General features: G+C 21.6%; 4 protein-coding genes across 12 annotated transcripts; 1 reads left to right on the top strand and 3 right to left on the bottom strand.

Annotated features, from left to right (window-relative positions):
- Positions 1–174: 174 nt before the first annotated feature.
- Positions 175–6,500, bottom strand: LOC122860764. 4 transcript variants are annotated; one of them, XM_044164731.1, is made up of 8 exons: positions 3,783–3,990; positions 3,472–3,722; positions 2,997–3,265; positions 1,372–1,458; positions 1,166–1,307; positions 955–1,095; positions 536–687; positions 175–454 (listed from the first exon to the last, which is right to left on the bottom strand). In XM_044164731.1, the coding sequence occupies exons 4-8, from the start codon at positions 1,428–1,430 to the stop codon at positions 244–246; spliced, it is 705 nt and encodes a 234-aa protein (XP_044020666.1). In that variant the 5' UTR covers positions 1,431–1,458; positions 2,997–3,265; positions 3,472–3,722; positions 3,783–3,990; the 3' UTR covers positions 175–243. The 4 variants fall into 4 exon arrangements, with proteins under 4 accessions (XP_044020666.1, XP_044020665.1, XP_044020667.1 ...); XM_044164732.1 differs by lacking the exons at positions 2,997–3,265; positions 3,472–3,722; positions 3,783–3,990 and adding an exon at positions 6,390–6,500 and having other exon boundaries at positions 191–454; XM_044164733.1 differs by lacking the exons at positions 2,997–3,265; positions 3,783–3,990 and having other exon boundaries at positions 191–454; positions 3,472–3,713.
- Positions 4,492–7,264, bottom strand: LOC122860765. Of its 2 annotated transcripts, XM_044164736.1 has the most exons (7): positions 7,093–7,264; positions 6,777–7,032; positions 5,703–5,789; positions 5,498–5,639; positions 5,285–5,425; positions 4,833–4,984; positions 4,492–4,739 (listed from the first exon to the last, which is right to left on the bottom strand). In XM_044164736.1, exons 3-7 carry the CDS (start codon positions 5,759–5,761, stop codon positions 4,529–4,531), a joined length of 705 nt encoding a protein of 234 aa, XP_044020671.1. In that variant the 5' UTR covers positions 5,762–5,789; positions 6,777–7,032; positions 7,093–7,264; the 3' UTR covers positions 4,492–4,528. The 2 variants fall into 2 exon arrangements, with proteins under 2 accessions (XP_044020671.1, XP_044020670.1); XM_044164735.1 differs by lacking the exons at positions 6,777–7,032; positions 7,093–7,264 and having other exon boundaries at positions 5,703–5,874.
- Positions 7,265–10,334: 3,070 nt separating this feature from the next.
- Positions 10,335–19,835, top strand: LOC122860762 (phosphatidate phosphatase LPIN3). Of its 5 annotated transcripts, none has more exons than XM_044164726.1 (8): positions 10,335–10,603; positions 13,556–14,570; positions 14,663–15,807; positions 15,900–16,087; positions 16,202–16,381; positions 16,538–17,955; positions 18,024–18,127; positions 19,053–19,835. In XM_044164726.1, exons 2-8 carry the CDS (start codon positions 14,382–14,384, stop codon positions 19,204–19,206), a joined length of 3,378 nt encoding a protein of 1,125 aa, XP_044020661.1. In that variant the 5' UTR covers positions 10,335–10,603; positions 13,556–14,381; the 3' UTR covers positions 19,207–19,835. The 5 variants fall into 5 exon arrangements, with proteins under 5 accessions (XP_044020661.1, XP_044020660.1, XP_044020662.1 ...); XM_044164725.1 differs by having other exon boundaries at positions 15,885–16,087; XM_044164727.1 differs by lacking the exon at positions 19,053–19,835 and adding an exon at positions 18,411–18,783 and having other exon boundaries at positions 15,885–16,087.
- Positions 19,836–20,593: 758 nt separating this feature from the next.
- On the bottom strand, positions 20,594–21,861 carry LOC122847812 (mRNA turnover protein 4 homolog; the record flags this gene model as incomplete). Its single annotated transcript, XM_044145668.1, has 3 exons — positions 20,594–20,692; positions 20,774–21,239; positions 21,325–21,861. Coding segments are annotated over 2 exons (693 nt in total), but the record flags the coding sequence as incomplete, so codon positions are not given.
- Positions 21,862–22,360: the final 499 nt, after the last annotated feature.

Genomic DNA, 22,360 nt, shown 5'->3' with positions numbered 1-22,360 from the left:
GATTTTACTGGAGAAATTAATAAAATTAAATCGAAAAAATTGAGTAAATCGAAATAATTATTTTCTAGAATTTTTTTCCATATTTTTTGTACATTTTCTTTGACGAAAGACATATTGGAAAATTTTTTGAACCAATTTCTATGAACGGGGTAGAAAAAAAAACTAGTCATTAATTTTAAATCAACTTTTTCTTTATTTATTAAAATAAATATAAAAATTTCATCTTATTTATTTTGATTGTTGTTAATTATAGAACTTAGTGGCGTTTAAAAAACTTGGTAAAATTGGCTCAAGAACTGAATCATTGAATTCTTTGATTTTTGCTTGAAGAGTTTCTTCGAATCTTTCTTCGATATTTTTCAAAACACTGTCACGTGAAAATGTTGTAAATAATTTTGTGAGAACGTTGAGGAGATGATCAGCTAAATGACCCTCAAGTTTGAGAGAGAATTTTCTGTAAATAATAATAAAAGAAATTTGTAATTTGCTGTCAATCAAATTTTTTATAATAAATTTATTTGTTTTTATGTATTACCCAACGTGGACAAGATCAAAGTATTTAAGTGTTACTTGATATGTTGTAAAATCAATAAAACCATATACTTTTAGCTTGACATTGTGAAATTGTCCATGGAAATCACCCTTGCGTTTGTACAAAAGATATTTCAATGTGTATGCATAAGTTATCTAAAAAAAAACAAGAAACTCAATGAGAAAAAATAATTTCTATTCAATTTTATTTTTACAAAAACAAAAAATCATTTTAAACTTGATTTAATTGCGTAAGTTATATATTTCAATTTAAAAAAACGACTAAAATAAATTGATTATTTATTAGTTATATAATTAATTTAATATTAAATTTACTTATAAATAATAAATTATAATTTTTAGCTTTATATTAAACAATATATTTGTATGAAAAAAAAAAAAATATATTTTTATTGTACTTACATCTAACGTATCAAATCCAAGTGCAAAATCAAAGTTCAATTTTTTTCCACCATACTGGACAATTACATCACCGGTACGTTTAATTGTTGATGCTTCTTGTGCCCATCCTTTTTGTAAATGAATTTTTCCACGTAAGCCTGGCTACAATAGCAATTCAATTGTAAAAAAAAAATCAACATATAATTTAGAAAATAAAAATAAAAAAACTTACAATTTTTGTAGTTCTTAAATATTCATCTGGCAATGACAGTGGATCCAATCCATTTTTAATAATATCCTCACGTATTTTTGGCAACATACGATCAAATACTTCATTTAAATTTTTTTCAACAATAACTGTTTTATTTGGTTCGCTAGAAAAAACAAATCACTAATTAATTATCTCGATAAATAATATAAATTAAATATTTAACTTACAGAATGTCATTTTGATCAGTTGAACTAGGATCAATATCATCAGCTCCAACTTGAATCATCCATACAGCAAATGTTAAAAATAAAAATCTATAAAGTAAAAACATTTTAAATATTATAAAACGACACACAATGTGTTAAATTTAATTTACTATGAAATATAATTCGTTGTGGGTTTTTATTTATAAAAAAAATCAACGACATTATCTTATCAATTTAAAATAAAAATCATTGATTAGTCAATAACATATCTTTAATCAAATACCGATGAGATTTGATAATAATGACATTCAATTCATGGAAATTATTATCTTCATTTACCAAAAGAAATATTTAAAAACTAAATAAAAATTAATGATAACTAGCCATTCAATTAACAAGTAATAAATTTTAAATTTCAAATTTAAATATAAGGGTAGTGAATTACATACAAGGGTAGTTAAAAAAAATAAATAAATAATAAATAAAACAAAATCAAGAAAAACATTTAAATGTAAAAATTAATTGATTATTTTTTTAAAACAAGATTGTAAGATTAGTAGTAGAAAAAAAAAATTCTATTATTCAATTTAATGGGATTTTTTATTGTTATATAAGTTTAATTTAATAAAAAAATAATTATAATATTTTATTGACCTTGTACTTTGATCAGTGACCGAGAAAGTTACACACGAGGTCGTTGTTTTTGCCTTTTTTTTTAAAATTTATTTTCATTTGGAGAAAACATGTTTTTATATACATAGATTTTACTTTTCAATGACCTTAAATTTCACTTTCAATTTTTTTTTTTCGTTTGACCTATTGACCTAGTGACCTGGTAATCTTGATATACCAAAAAGTACTTTCACTTTACCTTTCGTTTTTTTGTTTTTTATTAAAGGGTGTAATTTTAAAGTTGAAAATAAAATAAAAAATGATTTTCTTATTGATAAAGAATAACATAATAATTAAGATACTTGAATTTTAGTAAATAAACAAATTCAAATTTGTTTTTTTTTTATTTTTTTTTTTTAAATTAGTAGTAATTGAATTGTGTCTCTTTAATTGATTTTTAAAATTTAAAATAACAAAAATGTTATGTATTTAATAAACAAAAATTAATTGATTAAAAAATTTTATCAAAAATATATTTATCCTTGATTATATTGTTAACAAAATATCAAATTAACTGCGTGATATTTATGTTTTTTTAAATAATCCAAATCTAAAATTGTTTACAATTTTAAAAATATTGATTTTCATGATTGATTAATAAAATATATTATCTCATTATGACATTTATAAATTGATTTTTTTTTCATGATTTCATATTTATTTTAATATTGAAAATAATATCACTGCTTTTTTCCTTTAATTATATAATCAAATTAAATTTTTCTTAAGGATAGTTATAAAAATTAATTAACGATAAATATATTAATAATTATTGTTAATATTGTGAATTTAAAAAAGTATGTAAAAAAGAAAATTCAAATTTTCTAAATAATTTATTTTACATTGTTATTTGTTTAAATAAAAATTTTAAATAATTATTATTAAATATCTGAATCAATTGCCAAGTTAATAACATGAAAAATATTTATTATTAAATTGTTCTAATATTTATATATAAATTGTTATCGACTTACAAGCTTCAGAATAATCATTCAAAAATTTACAGTTGGAATTGGCAAGATGTTGTGTTCAACAGCATTTTCAATATCAACACTATTTATAAAACAAAAAAAAATTTAATTCAATATCTGAATGTACAGTTGTTTTTCATTGTTTTTTTTTTTTTTTTTCCAACATAACACACTCTAATCTCGTTTGCGAGAGCCAAGAAGACTAGTCTCTAGTCTTTCTGGTGAGAGCCATCAGTTAACAGTTTGTCTTCAACACTGAGTTGACATAATCTCTAGAAAAAAGTAAAAAACAACAAATTAATGAGTTAATAAATATAACAATAATAATTGCAAAATTATTAAATATTTAAATACAAGCTTGATTTTAAATTCATCATTGCAATAATATTTGTGTGTTTATAAATAATTAAATCAGTTGGTGTTTGTGGATGAAGCTGGTGGTGTTGGTGGTACAGATTTAATTTAATTACATATTTACTTGATAATTAATGAGGATCATTGTCTTGATTGTTGACATCATCAAGTGACAAATATTTATTCATAGAATTATAATCCATATGAGTTGTGTTATTGTCTCGTGATGTCTTGTTTATTTGACACAAATATCATGGTAAATTTGACATTGATCTTGACATCTTTTTTATTACTTTTGATTGTCGTAATTTTATCTCATAAACAGCTTCTTCATATTTTGAGCAAATGGTTTATGATATTTTTGTATTTATTAATCTGTAAATAATCAAAGTTTATTAATGAAGAACAATTATTAAAATTCTAGCCAAAGCTTACTTGCAGTTATTTTTCATTCAATTTACAAATATATTGTTTTTAAAATTTTTTTTCTTCACAACAATCATCACCAATGAACCCATAATTATTAATTAATTTTTTATAACACTAATAGACATTGAAAAATAATTTTTTTATAATAAAATTAATTAAATTCATCTTGGTAAAGTGTTTTTTAATTTTTTTTTTTTTTTTTGACAGGCAGACATTTTCCCTATCTTTTTTTTGTTGTTAATAAATATTACTAGATCTAGATATATTCAAGGGATTTTATTTAGCGCCAATTATGCCAACAAAATTTAAAAATTAATAAAAAAAATTTTAAATAATTTATTTCATAATGTTTATATATTATTTATATATATGATGATTTATTTACGTGAATTGTAAATACAATTTTACGATCACCCAAACTTTTTAATAATAAATCATGAAGATGAGATAGTAAATCATTTAAGTGATTTATTTGATTATCAATTTCACATACTTCTTGTTGTTGATCAACTAGACTCATTGCACATACCATTATCATATTCATTTCTTCTGGGGAAATTAAGTAAACTAAACCGAAATAAATGGAAGAAATCGAAATAATTATTTAATTATTTCTTTCAGAATTTCCTTCTATATTTTTTTTACATTTTCTTCGTTCTATAAGAATGATAGAAAAAAAAACTAGTCGTTAATTTTAAATCAAATTTTCTTTATTTATTAAAATGAATATAAAAATTTTGTTTTAATTATTATTAATTATAGAATTTAGTGGCATTTAAAAAACTTGGTAAAATTGCCTCAAGAACTGAATTATTGATTTCTTTGATTTTTGCTTGAAGAGTTTCTTCGAATCTTTCTTCGATATTTTTTAAAACACTGTCACGTGAAAATGTTGTAAATAATTTTGTGAGAACGTTGAGGAGATGATCGGCTAAATGACCCTTAAGTTTGAGAGAGAATTTTCTGTAAATAATAATAATAAAAGATCATTAAGAAATTTGTAATTTGTTGTCAATTGAAGTTTTTATAATAAATTTATTTATTTTCATGTATTACCCAACGTGGACAAGATCAAAGTATTTAAGTGTTACTTGATATGTTCTAAAATCAATATAACCATATACTTTTAGCTCGACATTACGAAATTTTCCATGAAATTCACCCCTGCGTTTGTACAAAAGGTATTTCAATGTGTATGCATAAGTTATCTAAAAAAAAAAACAAGAAACTCAATGAGAAAAAATAATTTCTATTCCATTTTATTTTTACAAAAACAAAACATCATTTTAAGCTTAATTTAATTGGGTAAATGTTATATTTTAATTTAAAAAAAAAAAAACTAAAATTGATTAATTATGTTTCAGTTATATAATTAATTTTGCTGAATTTATTTATAAATAATAAATTATATTTTTTAGATTTATATTGAAAAATAAATTCTTGTAATTTTATGTCAAAAATATTTTCTTTATGAAAAAAAAAAATATATATATTTTCATTGTACTTACATCTAACGTATCAAATCCAAGTGCAAAATCAAAGTTCAATTTTTTTCCACCATACTGGACAATTACATCACCGGTTCGTTTAATTGTTGATGCTTCTTGTGCCCATCCTTTTTGTAATTGAATTTTTCCACGTAACCCTGGCTACAATAGCAATTCAATTGTAAAAAAAAAAAAGGAGCATATAATTTAGAAAATAAAAATAAAAAAACTTACAATTTTTGTAGTTCTCAAATATTGATCCGGCAACGACAGTGGATCCAATCCCATTTTAACAATATCCTTACGTATTTTTGGCAACATACGATCAAATAATTTATTTAAATTTTTTTCAACAATAATTGTTTTATTTGATTCGCTAAAAAATAAAAATACAAATTATTTATCTCGATAAATAATATAATTTAAATATTTAACTCACAGAATGTCATTTTTATCAGTTGAACTAGGAGCAATATCATCAGCTCCAACTTGAATCATCCATACAGCAAATGTTACAAATAAAAATCTATAAAATAAAAACATTTTAAATATTATAAAACGACACACAATGTGTTAAATTTAATTTACTATTAAATATAACTCGTTGTGGATTTTTATTTATGAAAAAAATTAACGACATTATCTTATCAATTTAAAATGAAAATCATTGAGTAGCCAATAACATATCTTTAATCAAATACCGATGAGATTTGGTGATAATGACATTCAATTCAACTCATGAAAATTATTATCTTCATTTACCAAAAAAAAAAAAAAAATATATTAATTCATTATTAAAAAACTAAATAGAAATTGATGGTAATTGGACATTTATTTAACAAGTAATAAATTATAAATATCAAATTAAATATAACGGTAGTAATTGACATATACAAGGGTAGTTAAAGAAATGAATAAATAAATAATAAATAAAAGAAAATCAACTGCGTAATATTTATGTTTTTTTGAGTAATCTAAATCTACAATAGTTGACGATTCAAAAAAAAATTAATTTTCATGATTGATTAATAAAATATATTATCTTATTTTGACATTTATAAATTGATTTTCTTCATGATTTCATATTTATTTTAATATATTTATAAATAAATTGTTATAGACTTACGAGCTTCAGTATAATCATCCAAAAATTTACAGTTGGAATTAGCAAGATGTTGTGTTTAACAGCATTTTTAATATCAATATTATTTATAAAACAAAAAAATCCAATTAAATATCTAATTGAATAACTGACTTTGTTATTTTTCATTGTTGTTTTTTTTTTATCCAAAATAACTTAAGTAAAATTATCTCGTTTGTGAGAGCCATATAAGTTTGTCTTTAACACTGGGTTATTAAACAATTAAATACAATGAGATAATAGATACAAGCTTGATTTTAAAATTCATCTTTGAAATAATATTTGTGTGTTTATAAATAATTAAATCAGTTGGTGTTTGTGGATGAAGCTGGTGGTGTCGGTGATACAGATTTAATTTAATTAAATATTTACTTGATAATTAATGAGGATCATTGTCTTGATTGTTGACATCATCAAGTGACAAATATTTATTCATAGAATTATAATCCATATGAGTTGTGTTATTGTCTCGTGATGTCTTGTTTATTTGACACAAATATCATGGTGAATTTGACATTGATCTTGACATCTTATTTATCACCCAGCTTTAGATTGTCGTAATTTTATCTCATAAACAGCTTCTTCATATTTTGAGCAAATGGTTTATGATATTTTCGTATTTATTGATCTGTAAATAATCAAAGTTTATTAATGAAGAACATTTATTAAAATTCTAGTCAAAACTTACTTGCAGTTATTTTTTATTCAATTTACAAATATATTGTTTTTAAAATTTTTTTTCTTCACAACAATCATTACCAATGAACCCATAATTATTAATTAATTTTTTATAACACTATTGAACATTGAAAAATAATTTTTTCATAATTAAATTAATTAAATTCATCTTGGTAAAGTGTTTTTTCTTTAATTATTTTTTTTTTTTTGACAGGCAGACATTTTCCCTATCTTTTTTTTGTTGTTTATAAATATTACTAGATCTAGAATTATTCAAGGGATTTTATTTAGCGCCAATTATGTCAACAAAATTTAAAAATTAATAAAAAAAATTTTAAATAATTTATTTCACGATGTTTATATATTTTTATTGAAATTCAACAAGAAAATTGATTAATATTTTTCTAAAATAATTAATTTAAAATTTAATAACAATTTTTAATTATTTATTACTAAAATATTTTCATACAAATAGTTATTAATTATTTAATTAAAATATAAATTTCTCTTAAAAAAAAAAAAATACATAGATTTGAAAAAAAAAATTAAACATTTTGTTAATAATATTTACTCAAATAATTTAAAAAAATCTAACAACAATTAAATAAATAAAACAACAAATCAATTCCCAGAAATAATCGAATAAATAAATAATAATATTACAACTATTATTTTCAATTTAAAAATAAGTTAAATAACATTTAAAAAAAATAAAATTTAACCACGTGCTGTTGTTGTTATTGCACACGTGAATCAACCGTCATTATTTGATAAACATATTTTGTTTTCATGTCTCTAATTAATGCGTAAAAAAAAATGAAAAAGAGGGAAATATTCACCACAACATGTTTTTACAAAATTACTATTTAATTATAAATAAAAAATAACGAATTTCTGACAACTGATTACAAAAATAAAAATTATTATTTTCATATTTTTCAATAACAATCTATTTTTCAATTTTTTTTTTTTTTTATTAATTATTTTATTTTTGCAGCGTCCTTCAAATCGATTACGTTTTATTTGCCTTATCCAATCAGACAGTGTATGCAATGGGTGTGAATTTATATATGAGGCATGTATTCAATAAAATTACGTATAAAACTTGTTTTCTTTATAAAATTCATGTCAACATTCTCATTGAAAAATAAAAAAAATATCCCATCGGTTTTTCTACTATCACGTGTATTTTTTTTTTTCTAAAATTATTTATTTTCGATTTTTATTTAACGCATAAAATTACACAACGCGTATAAATTTAAAAAAAAAAAAATATTTTCACGTAATTATTTGTAATACTGTACGTGTAAAATAAATTACAACTTTTTAACATTTTTTTTTTGAAATTTTATATTTTTTCATACAAAATATTCATGACATAATTTTTCGTCTATCATTTAAATTTTAAATTTTTTAAAATTCAAATAACGTTATTAAAAAAAATTTGTTTATTTTAAGTATTTCGAGTATATTTATCTTGATGAAAATTTCTATTCACAGAGTCACGATAGTGTAATAATCCAACAGCTATATATTTATTATTTTTTTTTTTTATTTTAATATATGCATTTGTGTGTACGTGTTTGAGACGATTGTGCGAGTCAGGGCAATGACCCTTCAATCTAGCTAGAACCATGACTCAATAAATGATGCGCAAAAAATTAATAAATTAATAAATAAAAAAGTAAACAAATGAATAAATAAATAAATAAAAAATTGATAATTGAATGAATAAATAAATATTATCAAAGACTAAACATCCAAATGTCAAAAAACTCAACCAAGATAAAACTTTTATGAGCGATTATTATTATAAATTTATAAATAATAATTTAAATAATTTTTAAATTAATTTAGTAATTATATAATTTATAAATTTATTATATAATTATGTATTTTAATCAATTACAATATGTATTATGATATTTTTAATATCATTTTTTAATATCATAAAAGGAAAAGAAAATTTTACAACAAAATTTGTAATAAATTTTTCTCATAATGTGTTAATTTTTTTATATTTATTTACTTTTTTATTTAATAAATTATTGACCTTATTTTTGTCAAGACAATGGAATAAAGTGAAAGCACGCAATCAACAAGATGATTATTTTTTATATGAGTTTGAAGAAAAAATATATTTTTAAAATAATTACTATTTACAATGAATTTATTGTTTTTATGTTTGATATTTTCTTTTTATTTGTTATTTACATTTTGCGATATAAAGTCGTGAATAAATAATCTTCAATATGGAAATATGTATTACCCAATTAGTTGCGATGTTATTGACGCACAATGAGTAATTAAACAAATAAAAAAAATTGATAAATTTGTTTTTGACAAAGTTGGATATTTATCTGTCTATTTAAAAATATTTTAATGTATAGTTTTAATTATTTAAATGACTGAAAATATTATTTAAATGTTTAAAAATTAAAATTCGATATTTTAATTATTTTTTTTTCGGAGTTAATTAATATTTAAATCCCTAAAAATTGAAAATTTATTTTTTTTAAATTTTTTTTCGGAGTAAATTAGTATTCAAATTTTTAATAATTCAAAATCTATATTTTCCAGCTGGTTTTTTTTTCTTTTTAATAATAACTGATTAATTAAATAATTAAAAATTAAGAATCTAATATTTTAATTCTATTTTTAATATATTATTTATTATGGTAAAGCACAGTTTATAAAAATATTTATTTTTTCTTCTTTGATTTTAAATATTATTTTCGTGGGATCACATGTGTGAAGAATTGGGTCATTTTAACGAGGATATGTTCGTTATTTTAAGGCTCAGTATAATATGTATTTTCCATCACATTTCTTTCTTTGGAAGGCTCGAATGTTTTCTGGCCTGACGTTTTCTCGTCCAATCATAAAGCCTCAAGAGAACATCAAGCATTCAAACAGCCAGAATTCAATGCTCGGTGGCTTTACTATACCATTAGATAAAAATAAAAAAATAAAACATTTATTAAAAGATATATATACAGATCTATTCTGTATACTTTGTGTACATGTATAGTATTATTTTGTAAAAATATATTCACCCTGCTATTTTTGTTGATACTTTCAAATTTACAGCGAGTTTAGTTTTAAAGCAATCGCTAATTTATATTCTCTTTTTTTTAAAATATATATCTTCTCTTTAAATAATATATATTTATATTCTCGTTAATATACATTTTTATTTTTTTTTTAAATATATATTTATTCAGTATTTACTGACTGTAATTCAGTCTGATTCAGTCAGTGCCTGATGTTCATCGTGAACGCACATGTTTTAATTTTTTTTTTTGTTTATTTATCAGTACACTTGTGCACTATCAATAAACTTTTATATTAATTATTATTTTTTACAAGTATTATTGTGCTTGATAAACTCTCAGTGAACTACATCAAATATTTATTTATTTATTGTTTGTTAATAAAAGAGAAAGTATAGTAAAGAAAAAATTTTTTTTTTCAAGTGACGTATAGGATTTTTTAACGTGATTATAAATCATTTAATATTTGTAAGTAATTTTTAATTTTTTAATTTATTGTTTATTTTATTTAATACTTTATTTATTTTTATATTTAAAATTTATAATAATATTTTTTTATTTATTTAAAATTTTATTTTTTCATTGATAAAAGTTTTTTATTTTTTGTACTTTCTTTGTGTTTTAATAAAAGTAAATAAAAAAAAATTATTATTAAAAATAAAGCATATGATTGTGCAAATGTTTTATTTATTATTTTTTAATTTTTTTAATTTTTTTGTATCCGGTAAATGATGAAAATAATCGACGTAAAGAAATTGCATATTTTACTTTTTTTCTGACTTATTTTTTTAATTTTTTTTTTGTACTTTCTATTATTTAAAAAATTCTGGGTCATGAAATAATGATAATGATTCACTGAAATCATGTACTTTGTTTCTTTTGATAATAATCATTTAAAAAAAAAATTAAAAGTCATTATCTGAATGATTGAAAAAAAAAAAATCATGTATGATTTTGGTTAGAAGAATTTTGTCAAAGTGCCATTTCCATAAATTCATGGTCAAGGCACCTGGACAAAGGCCAAGGTTTAATATTTGTAAAAAAAAAAAACATTAAAATCATTGGAATGTTTATTTAAAAAAAATATAAACTAAAAAATAATTATTTAAATTAGAAAAATCATTACGTTTGTATTTATACCAAAAATAATTCACAAAATATCCTTGAATCATCAAAATTTTTTCATGACTCATTCATTAAATTGATGACTCGTTTATAACAATTTTTTAAACACAAAAAATTACCTAAAAACTTCATTAATATTTATCTAAAAATTACATTTTTTTAAGTAATAATTATCATTATTTTTTTTTAAATAAAAAAAAAAAATTCAATAATTATGGTAGATGATAAATTAGATTTAAGTATAACTGTTTGTCAAACTCGTTTCACTCCAATTAACAAAAAATAAAATAAAATTACAAAAATCCAAGAAAGAAAGTGTCCTAAATTTTAAATATAAAAAATTATTTATTTATATTGTTTTGTTTATTTAATTAAATAATTAAAATATAACAAAATATGAAAATTTTTAAAAACAAAATTTTTATATCGAAATAAATTAGTTAATAAATTATTAATTTTTAAAAAGTAGGTTGAGTCATAATGTCCTTGACTTTTTTCAAATACAAGAAACCTCTTTTTCATATTTTGATCTTCAAAGTTTTTTTTATTTTTTTATTTTCTATTTAAATCTCATTTTGACGTTAGGTAATTTTCATTCATTTAAAAAAAGAACATGTATTCATTAATAAACAATAAATAAACAATAACATATATAGAAAAAAAAATCAATGTTAAATTTTGTTGACAATAATTTAAGTCTCGTGTTTTTGTTGTTGATTGTTTAACAAACACTCAAACAGTTATTCATAATACTAGAATTTGAATAGAAAAAAAAAATAAAAAACAGGCTTATTGCCAGTTAAATTTGAGTCATTTTTAAAATTAACATTGTTAAATGATTGAGTTAAAATTTAAAACTCAAAAAAATTTGATTAATTAACAATATTTTTCTATTTAAAAAATAAATTAAATAAAACAAATAAATTAACAAACACATTAACTGCTTAATTAGTTGATAAATAACAAAAGAAAAAAAACATAAAATTGATAAGATAATTTTAGAACACAGTAACAAATTGATAAGAATAAATGAAAAAATAAACTGATTAAAACAATTGTGGTATTTATTGTTTCTCAACATTGCCAAAACAAGATTATAATTAATTCTTGAGCAATTATTTGTCAAAATATATTTTTTTTTTTACTTTTTATCATTGCGTAATTAAAAGATGCTTACTGTAATTTTTATTTTTTATTATTTGGTATCAATTTAAAGGTAGTAAAAATTATTTTGTAATATTATTTTTCTTGTCTTTATTTTTCTGGCTATAAAAGAAGGGATATGTCTAACGTAATCTGGCAAATTGCCGAGACGATGAGTCGTTTTTTTTTTTTTTTCTATGTGACGTTACAATTTTTCCTTTTTGCAATGAAAAAAAAAATAAATAAATTCACATGTTTATTGATCGATGAGTAAGACAACTAGACGACGTAAATTTTTTTTTTTTCATTTTTTCCTATGACGTAATTTTAAATCAGAAAGTCAACTCTCACTATTTTTTTAATTCCAATAAACTATTAAATAATTAAATAATAAAAACTTTTTTAAAATATTTTTTTAAACTGAAATATTGCCAAATATTTTCTTTTTATTATTGTCAACATGTATGAATTTTTTTTAACATTAGAAAAACATAATTTATTTACAATTATATTTAAAAAAAAAACAACATCTAAGGTCAATTTTTTTGTTTAAAAAAAAATATAAATTGTGTCCTTGTTTAAAATTTACCTCAATGTTAAATTCTATTTATTTATACTATTTTTTTTTCTTGTTGTTTCATTAGGTTTTTTCTTGTATACATTTCGAATTACCATATTTTTAATAAGTATTTCCGCAAACGTAATTCAATAGCTAAATAATAATTCTTGATACCCATATTTACAAAATAAATTATGTGTACATCAACAAAAGTACAATGTTCAATTGTCGATAGTAACAAATACACACCAACAATTTTTTATATGTGTACAAATAATTAACAAGTGTTCATGTTACCAGTTCAATGTCCATCAACAACAACGACATTTTTATATTATGTCAAGTCTAAAAAAAATAATCAATAATTAGCTAAATAAATAAACTAATTTTATAAAAACTAATTTAAATAAAACAAAGCAACCAACACCCTAAAAAGAAAAAAACTACCCTTAATTCTCATTTCTCAATCCCTCTTCCCCAAAAAAACAAAGAAAAAAAAAATTTCTTTTTATAAATTTATAAATAAATAATTTATCAATAATTTAAATTTAAATATAAAAATCATTTAATTATAATATTTTTTTCATTTTCAGATATAATAATAAAAAAATTAAAATAAATTGGAGTAAAATACTTTTTGTGCCACGCGCTGTGATCACGTGGTTCACGCCATCATATCGACCGAATTTTAGAGCTTGTCATTGGTTAGCTGCACGTCACGTGATTAAATACTCTGACGTTTTTTAACTCCCACTATTTATTTTTGTGTGTGATGACAGAGAGAAAGAGAGAGAGAGTGTATATGTATGACCGGCTGGGTGAACAACAGTGAACAACATACATATATTGCAAGTTGAACACAATTGAAAGGAATGAGGAAGAAAAAAGAGATAAAAAAATTTTACACAAAGAAAACGTAAAAAGGACACCTTGGATGTGACGGATAAAACCTTTGTCATCATCAATATCCAAGGATAATAAATATATTTAATAAAATTGTGCTTAATAATTACATAAATAAATAAAAATAATAAATTTTTTTATTTTAAAAATAAAACACCTGTGTTAGTTAAAAAAAAAAGAAAAAAAAATTGACAGTTTGAGCACAACCTGCTCACACAAATATAAGTTTCATCATGTTCAAAATTATTATTACAACACATTGAAGGTCAATATCATTTTACTTTTTCTAATAAAAAAAAAAAAAACAATAATTAAAAATCAATAATTTGAGGTTGGATTATTATAAATTTTGTAAATTAAATTTGATATTTTTTATTGTGACACAATGACAGTGATAAAAAAAATATAATTTAATTAAAAATTAATATTATTAATTGTGTTTTATCAATAGTTGTGAGTCATTTGTTGATAATAATTTGTGATAATTGACTAAACCAAGTGGTTTGATAAATAAAAATGTACAGTATGAATTACATTGGTAAATTTATAAGTAATTTTCGTGATTTTTATAATGAAATAAATGCAGCAACATTAACTGGTGCAATTGATGTTATTGTTGTTGAGCAAGATGATGGATCATATACATGTTCACCATTTCATGTGAGATTTGGAAAATTAGGAGTGTTAAGATCACGAGAAAAAGTTGTAAGTATTATATATTTTTAATATATTTTATTAATTTAAATTGAGTAAGGTATTAACTATTAATAATTTGTTTTTGTTTTTGATATCATCAGGTTGATATTGAAATAAATGGAGAAGCTCAAAATATACATATGAAACTTGGTGATTCTGGTGAGGCATTTTTTGTTGAAGAAGTACCACTTGATGGTAGTCATAATGATTCAGATATACCACCACATCTAGCATGCTCACCAATACCAGATGATAATTTATTTCCTCAACGTAGATTTCAACTATTATCAAATTTACCAAAAGAACAACATGAAAAAATACTACGTGATTCAGTATTATCAATTGAACGTGAAAAATTACAACAAATGTCATTATTACCATCAAATAAACGTGAAAATTATTTAATTGAACAATTTCCAGATTTACCAGCAGAATATCGTGATAAATGGCTTAAAATTGAATATGAAAAAAAAACATATGAAGAAAAAGATGAAATATTTCGTGAAATATTAAGTACAATGTCAACATTACAAAAACAACAAATGATTAGAGATAAATATTCATCATTAAAAATTAAAGATAGAGAAGATTTATTTAAAAAAAATTTTCCAGAATTACCAGCTGAACAAAGACCATTATTTGAAAAAGCATTATTAAATGATTGGCGTTCAAATGATGATAAAATAATAATAAATAATAATAAAAATAATACATCAATAAATACTGAAGAAGAAGAAATATTTGATATGGAAAATATTGATAATATTGATGATGATAATAAAATAAATATACCAACACCAAAATCATTTATTGCTGTAACATCAACTGATAGAATACGTAAAATATCTGTTGTTAATAATGATTTTATACCAATAAATGATGATACACAAAGTTCAACAAAAGAAAAATCAAGTGATGAATCAAATACAAGTATTGATCCTAAAAAAAATAAAGATGAAATACAAGAAGATGTTAAAATAACATTATCATCATCAAAAAGAAAGAGAAAAAGAAAAAGTATTATGAAAAAAAAGGGTTCACAAAGAAAAGCTAGTAATGGAAGTAGTAGTCAAACTGAAATTAGTGAAAATGATGGTATTATTATTGATGAATCAATAAATGATATTAAAAATCCAAGTCCAGTTGTTGAGGATAATGATAAAATTCAAATTGATACATTAAATCATGCATCACCACCACCACCACCAAGTGATTATCATTTTTTCAGTGACACTGAAGTGACAAAGTAAGTTGATTTATATTGCAATGGTATATTTATTATTTCATTATATTATTTTTTTTTTTTATATTTATTGAATAAAGGAACCGGGATTCTAGGCCTAGTTCACCAGTACAATCAGATACTGAATTTGAAATGCGAAAAATACAACAAGAAGGTAAAGATAGAGATGATGATAATAAAACACATCAACAAAGTTGGCGATGGGGTGAATTACCAAGTCCACCACCAGATGTAACACATTCATTGACATTGTCATCAACAACAACTGTACCAGTTAATGATGGTAAATTATTATTTTATTAATTATTTATTAATATTAAAATGCTTCATCATATTTATACATTGCTAACAATAATATATCACATATTGCTATAATGCTTGTTTAAATTATCATTAGCCGAAGCTCAAAGATCAATGCTAAGTGGAATGTTTTCATTTATGAAAAAAACATCACGTGTTAGACATAATCCAGAATCTGAGGGTATTTATTTGAGTGATATTAATGCTGATGAATTAGATCCAGAAGTTGCTGCACTTTATTTTCCATCATCACATCGTGAATCAACAGTAGCTAAAGGTAAATTAAATTGCTTGCTTTTGGACTTTCATTTTGAATGCTAAATCATTTTTTTCTATTATTTAATTTTTGAATGTTTTGCAATTAATTTGTGATTGATATTTAATAATTTAATAATAAATATATAAAATAATATATAATCAATAATAATTATAGAAAGAAAAGCTGCTGCTGCTGCTTCTGCTTCTGCTGCTAATGAAGATGATGAAGAAGAAGAAGAAGATACAGAATCTGGTAATGGACCAAGTTTACCACAATCTCCAAATAGTGTTGATGGTGCAATTGGTGGTTGTAAAATGTTAGACAGTGATTATGATGAGCATAAAAATACACTTGAAATAACAATGTCACTTTGTGGTGGTTTAGATACTGATACTGGTCCAACAAATGAATCATTTATTGAACATCAAATTCATTATGATGACATTTGTAATGACATAAAAATATATGATAATCCAAATTTGGTTATTAAAATTAATGGTAAATATTATAATTGGATGACGGCATGTCCAATTATTGTAACATTAGTTTCATTTCAACGTTATTTACCACAAAATGCTGTTGAAAATTTATTACCAATGCATCATCAAGATGATAAAAAAGAAAATATCAACAACAATACTACCAAAGATAATGAAGCAAGAAGTGGTGGTGCTGGTGGTGGTGGTGGTTATAGTTCATGGTTTTCATGGCGTAGATCAACTTCTCAACCACCAAAAAAAAATATTGATATTAATGAAGTTGATGGACCAGTTCAAGTACAATCAGTTGATACAGTTGAATTTAAAAATAACGAATTAAATGAAACACCTGAAATGACAATTAATATAATAAAAAATAATAATGATAATAATAATTTATCATTAAATACAACAGATGATAATAAAATAATAAAAAAATTAAGTAAAAAAAAAAGTAATAAACATGATGGTGAGGGTTATAGTGGTAGTGAAGATTCAGATAGTAATGAAAATATATCACAAGGTATTAAAATACCAAAAGAAAGACGTTCATATTATGAATCAAATGATAAATATCGTAAAACATTACGTTTATCATCAGAACAAATAGCAAGTTTAAATTTAAAAGAAGGACCAAATGAAGTTGTATTTAGTGTTACAACAGCATATCAAGGTACATCACGTTGTAAATGTCATATATATAAATGGCGTTGGGATGATAAAATAGTTATATCTGATATTGATGGTACAATAACTAAATCTGATGTACTTGGTCATATATTACCAATTGTTGGAAAAGATTGGGCACAATCTGGTGTTGCACAATTATTTACTAAAATTAAAAATAATGGATATAGATTATTATATTTATCAGCACGTGCTATTGGACAAGCAAGAGTTACACGTGAATATTTAAAAAGTATTAAACAAGATGATTTATCATTACCAGAAGGACCATTATTATTAAATCCAACAAGTTTAATATCAGCATTTCATCGTGAAGTTATTGAAAAAAAACCAGAACGTTTTAAAATTTCTTGTTTGAGTGATATTCAAGCATTATTTCCAGATGGTTCTAAACCATTTTATGCTGGTTATGGTAATCGTATTAATGTAAGTATATTATTTGCTCAATTTTTATATAGAAATGTTATTTAAATGTTTTTCTTTTCTTCTTTTAGGATGTTTGGGCTTATCGAGCTGTTGGTATTCCAATTATGAGAATATTTACAATAAATCATCGTGGTGAATTGAAACACGAATTGACACAAACATTCCAATCATCGTGAGTATATTAAATTGATTTTTTTAATCTAACTTGTGTTGTTTTTGCATGAACTAAAATATTAGCTAACAATTGTTTAATTTATTAATCAATTAATATTATTCCCAATGATTGTATCAATTTAATTACAAAATAGATTAATCATTAAATGTATGGAGGTTTTATTAACAAATAATAATTATTAACAATGGTATGAAGAAAAAATTTGACTGATTTTTTTGATATTATATATATTATTCGGTTACTTTTGAAAGGTAGAAAAAAATTATTTATATGATTACAGTTATGCGTGTCAGAGCGATATCGTCAATGATTTGTTCCCGCCTATGTCAACATGTTATAAAGTGTACACTCATGACCAAAACCATAACAATTTTATTTACAAATAATTCAATATATTAGATAAATTATCAGTATTTATTTTAGACTAAATATATTTTTTTTACCCTCGTGATAAATATGCTCATATTTTTTTAAAAAAAAAAGTTATTTTATTTTTTTTTATTTATTTTATTTATCATTATGGTTTTTGGTTGTGCATCCAACTTCTTATCTTCTTGTAATTTATAGGGTAAGCACTGATAAATTCAGCACCGAATTATCATTCACAAGAAAAATAATTTAAAAAAAAAATACATTTGCCATTGGGAATAATATTGATCATGAAAAAAAAAAAAATTATTTATGTTGGTTAATTGATTGTCATTTTTATTCATCAAGGTGTCAAGGTTGAAAAAAAAAAATATAAAAATAAATCAATTGTTGATTGATTTATAACAAAAATTCATCTACTAATTTTTTAATTTTTCACAGATGTTTACTGTCATTTATCTTCATCATGATATTTTCATTTCAGTCATAAAATTAATGTTAATAGATAATTTTTTTAATGATTTTTTAAAAATTCAATATTTATTTTTTTCAGATATTCAAACATGAGTTTTATTGTTGATCAACTATTCCCAGCTTTTCGTGAAGATGCTGCTGATGAATTTAGCAATTTTTCATACTGGCGTGATCCAATTTTGGAACTACCAAATCTTGAAACTTTAAGTCTCGATAACTCAACAGCTCAATAAGATATATTAATTTATTTATTTCAATCAATTGTCTTATACAGGATATGATAATAATAATAATGATATGATAACTATTTATATGTATGCCTTGGTAGTTGTCTTGTGTTGCGCAATCAATGAAAAAATTGTAAACTCAAATCTTTTTATACTCAAAATTAATAGTTGCGATATTTAAATATGCTTGATAGAAATGATGATAATAAAAATAATGTAGAAGCAGTGGCTTTAATCACGTTCAAAAAAAATTAATTATAAATTATTAATGCAGAAATTGTGAATCGAAATAATATACTGCGGCTGGGTTAACAACATTTCATTCAATAGCATTCCAATAATGGATTTATAATTTAGATAAAAAACCAACTACATTATTAGCAGTTTCATGAATTTTTTTTTTTTTTTTTTTTTTGGTAAATTTAACAAATAAAAAGCAAGGAATTGTAAATTAATATTTTCTGTTGAACAGATTATTTATAATTTTAAAAGTAAAACTTAATTAAACAAAAATAAATTATAAAATATATAAATTTATAGTTTTCAGGGATTTTCTAGTCTTGATTACTAATTATATTTTTTATGATAATTTATAAGTTTTGCTGTTAAATTAAATTATTACTATTTTTTCGGTATATATAAATTTTTTTTGAAATATAATAAAATTGTGATATTACAATATCAAAGATGAAAAATAAAAATTTCATAATATTTTTTTATTATTAATAATAAAAAATATAATATCTCGATAATTATGATGATAAAATAGTTACTAAAAATTGATGAAATTAAAAATGATGATAATTCATAATTAATACAAATTTAAAAACAAAAATAACTTTTTTTTTTTTGAATTTATAGAAATTATTTTTGTTAATATTAATTGTGTCTACATGAAAAAGTATATAATTTAAATTTTCGAAAAATTATTTGTGATTTGTAAATATTTTTAATTCATAGTTAAGCAATTATGTAATTAATTTAAATAATTATTTTGTTATTTATAATTTTTTTAAGTTTTTATTTTTAAGTATGGGCTGTATTGTTTTTTTTTTTTTTTTTGCAAGGTTTAAAGATAAAAGAAGAAATAGTTTTTAATTAAAAGAAAAAAAGCCCAGCAGCGATTTAGATGACTTGTCTCTGTGTGCACCGCTTGAATTGTAAAATTAAATAATTAAATTTCTGATTAATTATATTAATATATTGTGCTTAAATGTCTTGTAGTAAAAAAAAATAAATGAAAAAAAAAAGTGAAATAAATAAACACTATTTAAAAATAATGTAAATTTTATTTTTCATTAAATTATTTTCTCGCTTTTCCAACTCGTCTTCCTCTTTTTGGTTTTTCCCTCATTATTTCTTCAGTATCTGATATTTCAAATGAATCAATTGACGTCGCACTACGTTGACGTTTTGTCATTTGTAAATTATTATTCATTAATTTATTACTCATATTTGTTGATGACTTATCAAAGTAACGACCATACGTCATCTATTTAATTTAAAATAAAAAAAATCAAATGCTATTATTATTTAATTAATAATACGTAAATAATTAAACACTTCAACTTACGAAAATTATAAAGCAAATTATAAACACAATGTAAACATAAATCATATTAATTTATTACTCAATAATTAATTTGAAGAAAAAAAAAAAAAATTAAAAAAAAATGCAATTTTAATGTATGTGTTGTAAAAAAATTTATCAAAAATAATAAATGTCATAAAAAAAAAAAAAAGATATTTTCTTTTGTTTTTAAGTTTTAAAAACAAAGAAAAGAAAAAAATATAAATAAATAATTATAAATTTTTGCTTGTAAAATATATACAAAGTTTATTTTTTTTATTTTTTTTTTTATTATAATTATTAATACAATTATTTACGTTTCATTTTCATCTTCAGCTTCCATTTTTTCAACTTCATTTTCATCTTGATTATTATCATCATCAGCAGCAAGTTGAATGTATCCTTTTTTTTTTGAATAATAACCAAGTGGTATTAATTGAAATGTTGCCAATTGTTTACCAAATAATTTCTGTTAGATAAAAAATAATAAAAAATTAATTTCATTGATAACAATTAGTTTGCAAAATATATATATTATTTGATTGTTTAATTACCAATATTCTTGCTTGTTCTGGTGTCAATGTTTGTCCTTTTTTACAAACAGTAAAATCTTGTGTAAGTGTAACAACACCTTTGACAAGAGCTGTTGGCATACCCAATGAACGAAGATGTGGTTCAATAGCATGTGAAAATTCACTCAATGGTCCAGCTGGTAACTCAATTGTTTCATTAATAACAAAACCAGATCTAGCATAATCTTCTTCACCATACTGTTCCATCCATCCTAATATTTTTTTCTTTGATTTATTTGTAAATAATAAACCACATTGTCCTTTTAATGCATTTGACAATTTATGAATACCATCAGCAATTTCAGTTTCTGGCTTTGTACCAAAACCCAATGCAACAACTTTATTTTTACCAAAAAAAAATCTACTATCAGCCCAATCATCACGTAAATCTTTCAATTTATTATTACGCATATTACGAACAGAAAATAAAAATATACGTTCATATTTTTCAACACATGATTTAACATCATCAATAATATGAGTTTTTAATGCTTTTCCTTTTTTACTTGTTTTTGTCAATGATACTGTAAATTTATAAATTAAATTCATTAATAAATATGATAAAACACATTTTTATTTTTTAGGTTATTTTGTTTATTATTTATTAATTAAATTAAATTGCTGTTATTAAAATTATTATAATTTTTAAATACTCACTTTTCTTATCTCTTTTTGATTTTGGCATTTTTATTTATTTTTATAATTTACTTTATTAACAAATAAACAATTAATTATCAATTTTTTATTATAAATAAAATAAACATGTGCTTAAAAAATGTTAAAAAATGTGGCTGTATATTTTTTTTTTTTTTCAAGTTTTACAGAATGGCCGTTGAGAGGCGCGAGAGCGCTGATAAAGTAGAGTTCAAATTAGCAATTAAAATATAAATCAAATTCAAATTTATATCATTTGAAAATATAAACAATTATTAATATTAATAATTTAAAAATAATTATAATTTATCGTGTTAAATTGTTGTTAATTAGTTAATTTATTTTTATTAATTTATTTTCATGT

This window comes from Aphidius gifuensis, linkage group LG1 (genome assembly GCF_014905175.1).
Source record: "Aphidius gifuensis isolate YNYX2018 linkage group LG1, ASM1490517v1, whole genome shotgun sequence".
NCBI classification, from domain to species: Eukaryota; Metazoa; Arthropoda; class Insecta; order Hymenoptera; family Braconidae; genus Aphidius; species Aphidius gifuensis.
Note: the sequence above shows the minus strand (reverse complement) of the source record. Positions and strands in the feature narration are given on the sequence as shown.